General features: G+C 37.4%; 1 protein-coding gene across 2 annotated transcripts in view; it reads right to left on the reverse strand.

The window, feature by feature from the left end:
- The window catches only part of RELN (reelin), a 516,825-nt gene that overhangs the window by 197,955 nt on the left and 306,211 nt on the right, over positions 1–12,659 (reverse strand). For both annotated transcript variants that reach the window (XM_073009223.1, XM_007982474.3), the window contains exons 12-13: positions 8,424–8,575; positions 1,172–1,284 (exon numbers count right to left, since the gene is read on the reverse strand). In XM_073009223.1, the coding sequence (XP_072865324.1) occupies positions 1,172–1,284; positions 8,424–8,575 (265 nt within the window). The remainder of the gene's footprint in view (positions 1–1,171; positions 1,285–8,423; positions 8,576–12,659) is intronic.

A 12,659-nucleotide genomic window follows, 5' to 3' on the forward strand; every position in this document is an offset into this window, starting at 1 on the left:
TCCTCAAGGAGCATTCAATTTAGTGACTCAGAATTCCTCCTGTGCACGAGGTGGGGGCCTCTGTGTGTGTTTGATCAGGCTCTCCCTGCCTGAAGATAAACTGATATAAGGGCTTTAAGAGTTATCTAAGCATGTGTATCCATTTTATTTAATTAGCACAAGACAAAGGCAACTTGACATTTATACTTTATCATCAGTCCTCTTTGAAAGTGGATTGGTATCATATTAAGGGCTTTCCAAACTAGTATTGTGAAAATAGGACAAAAGAGTCAATGAGTCAATGCATTATAACTCACAAAGCTGACTTGATATGAGGCATGAAGATGACCAGGGCAGGTGTAGTTCTACCTTGCCACTGCTGGAAACATAGTCCTTTATGAAATCCCAAATGGTATAACTTGGGTTACCCTTGCACATGGAATGTGCTGGATATTCGCTCTGGTTGTTTCCCATTTTAACCTTGATGTTTGTTTTGTCTTTCTAACTTAAACCCTGAGATGCTAGATGTTAGCTGTGTTTAAGTTTTTAAAACTACTTAGGGTACCATCAGTGTGAAGAAAAGGCTAATGAATAATGAGTATGTGGGTGTGGCTTAGGCACAAACAAATCTACTTTTACAAAAAATAATTTTACAACTTATGATGAGTATCTCACATAATTTTGAAGACGTTTGCAAATAACCAGAGCTAACACCTGTTCTACATCCAAAGGGTAAAGAAAAAAGGCCAACCTCAAATCGGTAACTCTAATTAGCAAAGAAAAAACAAAGATAATAATAACCTGTGCTTCTACAGTGTCTTCTACCTGGGAGATCTCAAAATGCTGGAGAAATACTCATTATGACTGACAGCCAGTGTGTGAGGGGGCATAATTAGAGCTACATTTAGGGCTTTCTTGGGGACAAGAATAACTGTCAGAGTATCGGGTTCTGCCTTACTGTCTCTGATGGACTGTAATTCACTCTTCCTTCCTGATAACTCATTTTTCATTTGTATCAGGAAAAAACATGAATGATAAAATGTCCATTGCACTTTTAAAGAAATCTGGCGACCTCTGGCCTGCCAGAACAGGGATGTATCTTCTGTGTCTGGAGTAGTCTTTGTAGTTTTGAGCTGGGCTTGTCCAGGGTGGTCTGAGGTGGTCTATTTGCCACACAGACTGGCATGTGTACCTTATATGAGGAATAGGAAAGGGTATCCAGTGCTATGTGCTCTTTTCTTCCTTCAATTTTTGCATACAGGATTATGTCATTTTCATGAGAATTTCCAGGGTCACAAATTCCTCCTGCACAAAACAAAAATTTTAAGTTGCTAGTACCAACTAGCATCCATAAACATATCAAATATAGTGATAAATTTCCAAATAAAAAATCATTATAGTACCCAGTTGTCACTTAAGAATAACCCTAAACAAAGGTAAACAGACTCAAGGAAATAAATTATAACGATAGTTCAAGTAGGCCATGCTAAAGATCAAAGACTTGACATTTGTGAAGGCCAAAGTAGCTATTTGCTTCATGAGATTACTCAAATAATTGTCTACTTTGAGCAGCAACTACATGTTCATGTTCTAACTCACATTAAAAAGATGTGCTCTGCTTTTTAATATTATTTCTTTAATTTGAGGTTTTTATGACCAAAGTTCAGAACCTATTGGCTATGGTTTTAAAACAAGGGTGATGACTTCTTGCATCAAGGAATTCTGAAGTAGTGTTAGTTAAACTGTTGCACATAGTATCTTTAATATTTTAGCACATTATTTGTATTTTAAATGCAATTTATTTTACATTTTTCATTTTTATATGTGGTATCTCATTTGATTGTTAGAAGGTACATAGAGTGTTTTGTTCTCTATTACTCTATAGTCACGAAAAACAATATGCCATTGAAGCTGAAGAGCAACTACGATCATCCTGATAATGGCACTGAACAACAGAGCAGGTACTTGAAGCTAAGATCATATAACTAACTAGTGGAAGAGCCAGGGGTACATGTATGTCTTTGAACCCATTATTTTCATGACTGCATTCCATTAATAATTCTTTTTAAAATATTTTATTTTGTAGAGACGGGGTCTCCCTATGTTACACAGGCTAGCCTTTAACTCCTGGACTCAAGCAATCCTTCTACCTTTGTCCTTTAAAGCATTGAGATTGTAGGCATGAGCCACCACACCCAGCCCCAGTCAATAATTCTTGCTACTGCTTGCTTTTATCAACTGTCTGTACGACCTGAATATTAAAGGATGACATGTCTAACTAGAAGCCTCTCTTAATCCACCATTAGCCTTCGTGATCGTACCAACCAAAACAGCAGGACAATGGGGATGTACATGTATTTCCTGGCAAATATTCTATCCTTAAGTCCCCACATTTATAACACTAACTTCTTTTTCTTTTATTATTATCTTTCTAAAAAATTTCTTCAGTTCCTAAATCAACTACCATCAATGTTAATTTTTATCTACAGGCAACTGCTGTTGCTAATACTCTCTGACGACAGTAAAACAACATCAGCATTCTAGAATAAAACTACCCTCTGAGAGTTAATTCAGTAAAATACACAAATAATGGCTGAGACTCAGCATCTGATATTAAATAAACTAAGAAGAAAGTGTCAATTGTTTGTAAATGTCTGGGTCAAACTCAACCTGAGTAATTGGGTCTGATCCTGGGGAGAAATGACTGATATGTGATATTAAGCGGGAAAGCTAGAACTGAATTAGTACAAGAAACTTCATTAACAATAGAAGGAATATTAGACAAAAGCAGATATCAGAGGGCAAGACTTTTATAGAATGTCCATACACTGGGTAGGAATAGAGAAGTCCTTAATGACCAAGGCAAATCTTGGGGATTCATTTGCAAAATGTCCCCCACAGTGGAACAGGATGTATCAGGCTATCATAGCTCTGAACTGCTGCCATTAAAATTACTGGGTGATGTATATCTTTTTTGATCCCATAAACATTGATTATTCCCTCATGCGTAGCAGTTAAATTTTCATAGTCTATTGATGAGAATTATGATTTGTTCATAAGTCTCCTCTGAGCTTAGAGCATCAGTTGGTCTCCAATATGTCAGCTCTGGGGTAATTAAGAAAACTCATTTTCTGAATCTATAAACCTGAGACCTGTACAGTTGACTGCACTAACCTCATTAAGGTCACCTATGAGGCCCATTCTGATTGGCCAGGTGTCGTCTTTATATGATACATCTTATTTCATCTTCCAGAATGCAACAACTTTTGATGATCTAAATTAATAATTTAAATAACAGATGATTTATATTTGACTTTGAAAATACACTATTGGAATTACGTTGTACAAATATTCTTAACTAAATTCTTCTAGGTGAATTCTAAAATTATTTGGCGTATCTAAGTATACATGAGTTGGAAGCAACCCAGGAAGCTGGCTTGATGGCAGAAAAACTAGTGTCTGACTGAAAACTAAGCCCTTTAAGACAAACTGGAGAGGGCTGTGGGAATCTGGGGGTAAGCCTGTTTCTAGCTGAGCCAGGGAAGGAGAGAGTTTAGTACACATTCTCACCCCATTGGTGTGTTCCTAGAACAGCTCAGTTTATGGGATAGCAGTGAGTTGCAGGATGAAGCCATGGGAAACTGACCTGTCTATTTGATCTGAAAGGTTTTACAGGTAGATTGAATTTTTCAGCTCACGACACACTGATTTTATATTTGAGTCATTTGTGAGAAAACTGCCCAATAATTTTGTTTATTCCCAAGGAAATCTGTGGGTTTTTGTTTTGACAAAGAGTGATGTTGCAAATGGTGGTTGGTACCGTCTGGATCAGGGTTTCTTTTGGAGCCAGACTCCTTGAGTATTATTAATGATAACGTAAGGGTGAAAATGTCTACTTTTCATTAGGTACTTACTAAGAACCATGCACCATGTAAAATCAAGTACAACCATTATCTCTTTTCATCCCCTAACAACATTTTCAGGTAAGAATTAATATAGATTCACTTTGCTGATAGTGAAACGGAGGCTAAGAAAGGTTATATAATGTGCCTATAGTCCCAAAGTAAATTTAGCATGTCTTTAATGTTATTCTGTTTGACTTCAAACTTTTACTACCACTCAATAGGTAAATCTTGGAGGATGGTTTTTGCAAAGCATTGAAGTCTGGCATGCTACATATGTTAGGCACATGTAATTTGGCATATAATAAATATTTACTGGATTAGGTAATTTGAACTGAGAATGGAGAAGTCAGGTATGGTGACAATGTATATCTCATCCTAATAATGTTTACTGTTCAACAACCTGTAGAGAAAAAATCTTATGATTTTGACATTTATATCATATATTCAAGCATTTCCTTACATACTTCAGTGTTATGATAAATACAGCTACTAAAGCCATTCTAATTGATAGTCTCTGGAGAAAAGATCCACATGAAAATGAAATTCATATTAGAAAGCAAAACTTTTAAATTGAGGCTATATACATATATATATAAATAAAATAGGATATTTATAATTATATATTAAGGATTTACCAAAAAAGGACAAAAATGGTGAATAATCACAGGCAGTGTGGGTTTAGTGCACCATATCTAATGACGCAGGTACTGAACTATCAGTGTTCTCTAATTTCATTAACCCGTTTTCTGTAACTTCTCTCTGTTCTCTTAAGAACAGTTCATGAACTGCATCTGCCCTTCAGAGATAACTGAAACGCACGTGAGAGCCACACCCAGCCCAGAACGGCAGAAGAAAAAAGTCCTAAAGGAGCCAAGACTTGAAAATGATGACAGATTTTATCTGAAAGATTCTTCCGGGAGCAATTTATAGTTCTGTGAAGTGTCAATGACAGCAGCTTCGACAGGGAGATACGGAGTCTTCTTCAGCTTCATAGCCTTTGGCACCTTGTGGAAAGGTGTGACTCAGAGGCATCTTGTACAGAAATTAAGGTGCAGGAAAATTTCAATAAAAATGAACGGGGCAGTCAGGTTTAAAATATTTTAAATATTGTTTTCAGTCATTTTTAAAGAATAATAATTGGCAGTAAACTGTGTTGTGCTGCCCTAATTGCGGTAAAAATACAGAGAAAAGGGTACAATGTGAGCTAAAAGAGCTGGGCATAGAGCAGATGCCTAGTAAATATTTGTTGGAGGAACCATAAACAAATACATGAATGAGTTGATGTCTGTTAGGTTATTTTTTGTCTAATTCACTGCATTTTGGTTCTAAGAACAGTGCCCTATACTTGTCCTCAATGAATCGGTGTTACATACGTGAATATATGAATGAAGGAAATAGATCTTGAACTGAACTTGGAAAGTCGAGCAAATTTTCCAGAAATGTGCTCACAGCAGACTGATATGAACCAAGGGCAGAACATACAGTCAGGGCCTGAGAGGGAGAGAGTGTGATCGAGTCCAGATTAACAATCAGTCTGATTTTCCTAAGGTACTGTATTTAGTGAGGGGCTACTTATAACTCTCATCCTAAATCTCTTTCCATACGTCTTTATTTCCCATCAACCAACAAAATTTTAGTCTTTTCTATAGGTCCAGTTCTATCCTATCTATCCTACCATATCCCATCCTACCATAACCTACCCTATCCTTACTCTACCCTATGCCACCCTACCCTATCCTATCCATCTGTTCTATCCTAAAAACACCTTTCCTGGGTGCTGCTGTTTCTTCAAGATCCAGCCACCATTTATTTTCTTCTCTCTACTGATAAAACTCTTGAAGTGGCAGTCCTCCTCTTTCAGGGACATATTTTTATTTTTAACTCCATGTATTTGGCTTTCCAGGCACCACATCATTGGGAAAACTCTCTCCAAAGTCACTGGTGGCTTCTCAGCCTTTATGCTGGTTGATCTCTCTCTCTGTGGCATTCCTTATACTGCTGATCATCTCCCTGCCATCCCACCCTGAACCACTTTCTTCCTTCCTTCTTTAGGCTCCAATAACACCTTCTGCCCACCTCTGTTTATGTTCTTTCTCAATCTGCTTTACTACTATTTCCCCCTCTACCTATACCTAGAGATGAGGGTTCTCCCTAAGAATTGTTTGTCATATACCTTCTGCCTGGGAGAACACAGCAGTTCTAGTGGCTCTAGTTATCACCTGCATATGCATGATTTTCAAATCTGATTCATATCCTGAATAGAATTTCTCCTTTCATATGGCATTCCAGAAACTTGATCTTAACATAAGTAACACCAAAATATTCTATTCCACACTTACTCCCTTATACATGTATTTCTTTTCTAAATCTAGCCACCCTACCCTAACTGATCTCTTGCCCTTTAATTTCCGATTATTTCAATCTTTCATCATATTTGGGCTAGAATTACCTTTCTAAAACACAGGTGATCATGTAATACTGAACTAACAGGAATTTTCTGATAGCTCCATACTACCTAGAGAAAGAAAATCCAAACTCCTTAGTAGGAATTAAAGAAAATCACTACTCTGGCTCCAATTTGCTTTTCTAGTTCTATCTTACATGCTTCCACTTATCTATACTGGGAAAATAACCCAGCCCCAAACATATCACACGCCTTTATTCTTGTGCCTTTTTTTCATAATGGCTTAGCTTGGAATTCTCTTCCTTAAATTTAAATCATGCCCATCCTTCAGAGGTGAGTTCAAATGCCATCTCCTTCATGAAGCTTTACCCTAATCCCTCCACTGCAATAACAGCTTCTGTTATACTCCCATAGCATTTCATTCCATTACGGCACACTGCATTCTACCTTATAGTCACATGGTACTTGTGCGTGGGAACTCTGATTAATTTTTATATCAATAACAACAGAGATATACTGAGTCTAAATATTTATTTGGCACAGTTTTGAGTGCTTTTCATACATTAACTCATTTGACCAGCAACTCTGTGATTTAGGTGACATTATTCTCCCTATTTGTATTCTCCATATATCCTAGCTCAAGGCTCTATATTCAATAGGCATTCCTTTCTGTTTTAATTGAATGAAGAGGCTTTTATTTGGGATAATGTACTTCTTTGGGCTCATTCAAATCAATTCCCCATCATAGTCAATACTGTTTTAATTCCTTGATTAATAATATGCTTTGTTCCAGGAAAAATTAAAGATTACTTAATCTTTTATATAAATATGACAATTATATAAAGGAACTTATATAATGATGAGTTAGTCTCATATAAATCACCAAATATGGCTAATTTATTATAATAAAATCAAAATACAGTATGAAATAGATCGTGTCAAAAATGGGCAAGAGAGAAAAAACTTAAATTACTCTGGCATACTAAATGTTTATCACAACTTTTTTAGAGGAGGGCTTAAGGTTTTCCAGGAATCCCTTTTGATAAAATGAGAGCCAGTTTGAATTCTAATTATGTAAAGAAAATGAGCTCTGGGCCTTTAAATATACAAACCAGTTCAGAGTGAAGGTGAGGTTATCCTTAAATGTGAGATTACATTACTTTATTTTACATGCACAATTTCTCTGTTATCAAACAGATCATTATGGAAAATGAGTTAGCATCACACAGGTAATATACTTGAGAGCAGGATACAATCTGAGGTTTCTCATGCAACCCTGAGCTGTATGATTATCAAAAAGGTGAAGTGAGGAACATGAGAGAAATAAATCGCCACTGCTGAAGTGAGACTCAGGAGATCTGTTTGTTCTGATGAACTGACATCTTCGCTAGTAAGTTCAAAGGTAGACAGTGTTTATTTCCTGTTTCACTTCCAGATGTTGCCTGTGCTTTTCCAGTCACTCAACAAAGAAGGCATGTGACATCTACTCACATTTCTGGAATGACATCAGTGAGAGAATATGTAACTGTGGCTCTTGTTGACTAAAAGGATTAACTTTGGAGGTCACAAAGTTCAACCTTCTAACTCCTTTTTGGGTAATTTTCCAACTATATTTGTTCTACAATACTTTGAAGAAAACTATAACTTATGAACACATTTTTTTCTTAATGTGTTTGTAAACATATTAGAAAATAGAGAGTATTATTAAAGTATTATCCTAAATTTCTCAGCTTCCTACTACAAAAGAGTTATACAATGATGAAATATTCATGAAAACAAAGGCTCACCTTGATGACTATTTTTCGGGGGAAGCTAGGAAAAAGAAATTGCTTTGTTTTAGCTTTTCTCTCATTGTCTTTTCAGCTATAACCATGGAGGGAGAGGTAGAAGGAAGGTATTACGGCATTTTTTCTTTAGGCCTCACCATGGCAAGCCACGACTCTCTATAGGCTGGCTCCAGTGGGGCTAGCCAGATACACGGGTGAGTACCACGGGCTTCTGCTCTGTCTGAAGAGCTCATATTTCATGAATGTTCATTTTATGTAGTTGACAACAAACAACCTTACTTCCTCAGGAATAGATGCTGGCCTAGGATCTACCCCAGGGTGAACAAAGTTTGTGCAAAATGTACCTACCCATCACAAAGTAAAACCTCAGGTTCCCATAACCGGTAGTGTCCATATATGGAGTGCATAATTTCCTCTCTCCATCTTTGAGGAAGACCATTGATAAGCCTGATTCTATTGTTCCACATTCCGTACCAATGACAGCTCCCAAGACATCCCATCTGAAAAAAAAAAAAAGGATTTAAGAGTTAGAGTTAGAATATTAAGTCAAATCTTTATAAAGCATAACATTTTGCTTTTAGTGAGGGACACTTACTTCATAATGAATAATTCTGAAATAAAGATATGGCACTTTATTTAGGTAATGAATAAATTTTAAACACAAATTTTAGGTAGTGAATAACCTTTAAACACATTACATTCACAGTTATAGTTTTCCTGTAGAGGGATGAATTTAATCAATATTGTATATGGTGTGTCTACTTGTGATCAGAGCCATGCTCCAGACTGATACACTTTTTATTCTTAAAGTACTTATAGTTGAGTTGGGAAATCAATGAACTAAGGAAACAGTGAATTCTAAAAGACAGACTCATAAATACTTACATGATGTTTTACATATTGAAAATAGTAATAGAATGAAAAGTCATAAGAATTGGCAAAAGTCTAGCAAGTTTTCAAAAAGGAGATGGGATTTAAACTGGGTCTCATCAAATAGGTATTTGGATATGTAGGAGAGAATAAAAATAGCTGGCTTTTATTAAGTGTCAACTACCTGGCCAGATCCTTTTCTAGGTCCTTTACACATTAAAGTCATTTAATTCTCACAGTGACCCTATGAGATAGTCACCATTACTACCCCAATTTTAGATGAAGAAACTGAGATGAAGAGAGGTTAAGAATCACTAGTAAAGGAAGAGGACAGTATTCAAATCCATGCAGTCTGACTCCAGAGCCTATGTTCTTACCACAGTCGCATAACATGTTGATGAAATCACATGAGTATAGGCTAAGAAATGGGAATGACCAGCAGGCACGGTGGCTCACGCCTGTAATCCCAGCACTTTGGGAAGCTGATGCGGGCAGATCACGAAGTCGGGAGATCAAGACCATCCTGGCTAACACAGTGAAACCCCATCTCTACTAAAAATACAAAAAAATTAGCTGGGTGTGGTGGTGCATGCCTCTAGTCCCAGCTACTCAGGAGGCTGAGGCTGCAGAATGGCATGAACCCAGGAGGCGAAGGTTGCAGTGAGCCCATATCACACCACTGCACTCCAGCCTGGGTGACAGAGTGAGACTCTGTCTCAAAAAAAAAAAAAAAAAAAAAAAAAAAGAAAAGAAAAGAAAAGAAAAGAAAAGAAAGAAATGGGAATGACCTTGACACTATTAACAGTGCAGACATCAATAGACCTCAGTGGAGGATGTGTGTTGTGGAAGAGGAAAAAATACATTTGAATAGTACAGTGGAAAGAATCCATGGAGAGTTTGGAAAGAGGGGAGTTCAGACTCTATTTAGTAGACACTCCGTGATATTTCTAAACTGCATATATGATTACATCTCTCCTTTGTTTAAAGTCTTTCAGGGGCTTCCCCATTGCTATCTGGACAAATTCCAAGTTCCTTAATGCAGAATACGCAGTCCTTCTTGGCCTGGTCCAAGAACACATTTCCAGCCCAATCTTTTGCCTTGTACCATGTCTCTTCTGCCTTGTACCAAACTCTTTTGCCATACAATGTGAATTCAAAGTCACTAAAACATTCTCTGTCAGCCCTCTGAACCTTAACTCATTGTCTATCAAACAAACTCAGGGTCATTCTTCAAGATGTCCTTGAAATATCAAATACCTTTCTGAACAGTCTTTCCCAAACTTCCTGGCTCCTCCTACCCAGCCCCACCACTCCATCTCAGACTCAGTTAGATTCTTCCTTTGTGATCTCATTTCTCACAGTACACTGCCATCGTTTCTTTCCATGCCTTTCTTTATCCCTGATATGTCAGCTCTTAAGACAGGATCTGCATCTTATTTTTGTGTCCTTAGACCCTAGCTCAGTGTTCAACACCCAGCAGATCTTCAATAATTCTTGTTGAGTGATGGCGGGCTTACGGGATTCCATCTTCAGAAAATAAATGAAACTTGTAGAATGCCCTGACTGTATCCCGTCCTCACTTTCCTCTGCTGTCTCTAGCCACATCTTTGCCCTATCCTCTGAGACAATTCATGCCATTAGCACAAATTGGCACAAATTGGAAAGCAGCCTTTCCAATTGGCACATTGGAAAGCACCATCTTCTGCTCCTGACCACACATCAGGCAGGTCTGACCATCACTTCCACTCAAAGCCCCCTTGTATCTGTACTCAATGCCTACTGCTACCATTGCTACCAGGCTTTGGCACTGCGTCACCTTACAATCATAGCTCTGATGGTTCAGCCTCCTCTTTCCCTTACATATTTCCTACACCATCTGCCTGTCTAGATCCAAGCCCTGCAATGACCACCTGGTCTTTAGCTTCTCTGTTAGTCTAGGTTCTAGGCACACACTTTAAATGCCCAAAATATTCAGAGAGGTTTTCAGGTTTAGATCTCTTTTAAAGATTCACAGGCCTAGATGAATGGTCTTATATAGAGATCTGGCCTCTCTGCCCACAGCTGCCTCTTCCCTTACTCATACTCTTTCTCCACCCTTATTACCAGTCTGTCTGATTCCTCTTCCCTCGCCTTTTCAAGGAGGACCCATCTGTTGCCACACAAGTCCCAGCTGTGTCAGTGAGAAGTGAAAACAAAGTAGAAGGTCAAAGACAGCTCCATGGTTAAGGGAACAGGTGTTTACAGCACACCACATTCAAGAGGACTCTGAAACTATGCAAACAAAAACCTTGCAATACATGTTGGCTATAACAGAAGTCATAAACTGGTGTTTGGGGGAATGACCATAAACTTTTGACAGACATTTAGGTCATTTCTATCTTTTTTGTTATTATTAACAAGGCTATATAAAGGTCCTTGTGTATTTACGTATGTAGGTGGGAGTTTCCCTATCAGCCCTTCTTAACTGGTGTCTGTGAGAGAAATGAGTCCTAATACCCCAAGGCACCCATTATATTAGTGAATTGCTTTTTCGCCTTTGTGTCTAGAATCGCAGGTGCACCTGCTTTAGGAGAATTGAGGATGTAGTGGGATCATCTTCTGTGTTCTGGGGTTAGCACAAAGGAATCTCTGCTAAGAAAGGCTGGTAGAGCATATATCTAGAAGTGGAGTTGCTGGGCAATGTGGTACTTCATTATTGCTCTTCAAAATGGTTGGATAAATTTATGTTTCCACCAGGAGGGTACAAGGTTCCTGTGTCCACACAAGCTTGCCATCACTTCGTTTTGCCAAGGTTTTAAAATCTGGCCTATTAGATGAGTATGAAATTTTACAGGATTAGTAGTGAGGCTAAATATATTTTCATGTGTATTGGCCAGTTGGGGTTACTCTTATCTGAGTTGCCTATTTATGTCCATTTTGTATTAGGATCGCTTTTTTCTTTCTCTCTTTTTTTAATGATTTGAATTCTTTATATATTTCAGGTAGTACTCTTTTCTTGGCTATATGTATTGTACTTTTTTCACTTTATATGTTGTTGGATGTATAGATGAGTTTTAATTTTAATATAGTAGAATTTATCTATCTTTTCTCTATGCTTTGTGCCTTTTTTATCCAATTCTCTCTTACCCTGAAATCAGAGAGATATTCGTCTATATTTTCTTCTAAAAGCTTTAAAGCTATGCTTTGCACATTTATGTGGTTTTAATGAATCTGAAATTGGTTTGAGGTAAAGAATGAGTTTGAGATCCAATATGGTTTTTTCTATGTAGATAGCCATTTATTCCAGAACCGTTAATCATTGGCCCTAATTATTGGTAATGCCACTTCTGTCACATAACAATCCCCTATAAACGTGAGTCTGTTACTACAATTAACTTGTCTCTCTCTTTTCCTCCATTAGTCTATATGTCTATCTCCATGTCCAAACCAATTTAAATACCATACATATGGTATGTGTACACATATATATGTTATCTGTATATGTAAAATAGCTCTTGATAGCTGAGCTCCCTCTGTTCCTCAGCCACACCTTTCACTTCTTCATAATTGTCTTGCCTACTCTTGTCCTTGTTAACTTTTCCTAATGAATGTTAGAACCACTTTGTTGAGTTATATTAAAAACCCTACTTGGATCTTGACAAGAATCCGATGTCTCTTTAGTTACCAATAAGAAGCTATCTATTGAATTGTTGCTCCTTTGTAAATAATCTGTCT

Source organism: Chlorocebus sabaeus, chromosome 21 (assembly GCF_047675955.1).
Source record: "Chlorocebus sabaeus isolate Y175 chromosome 21, mChlSab1.0.hap1, whole genome shotgun sequence".
Lineage (NCBI taxonomy): Eukaryota > Metazoa > Chordata > Mammalia > Primates > Cercopithecidae > Chlorocebus > Chlorocebus sabaeus.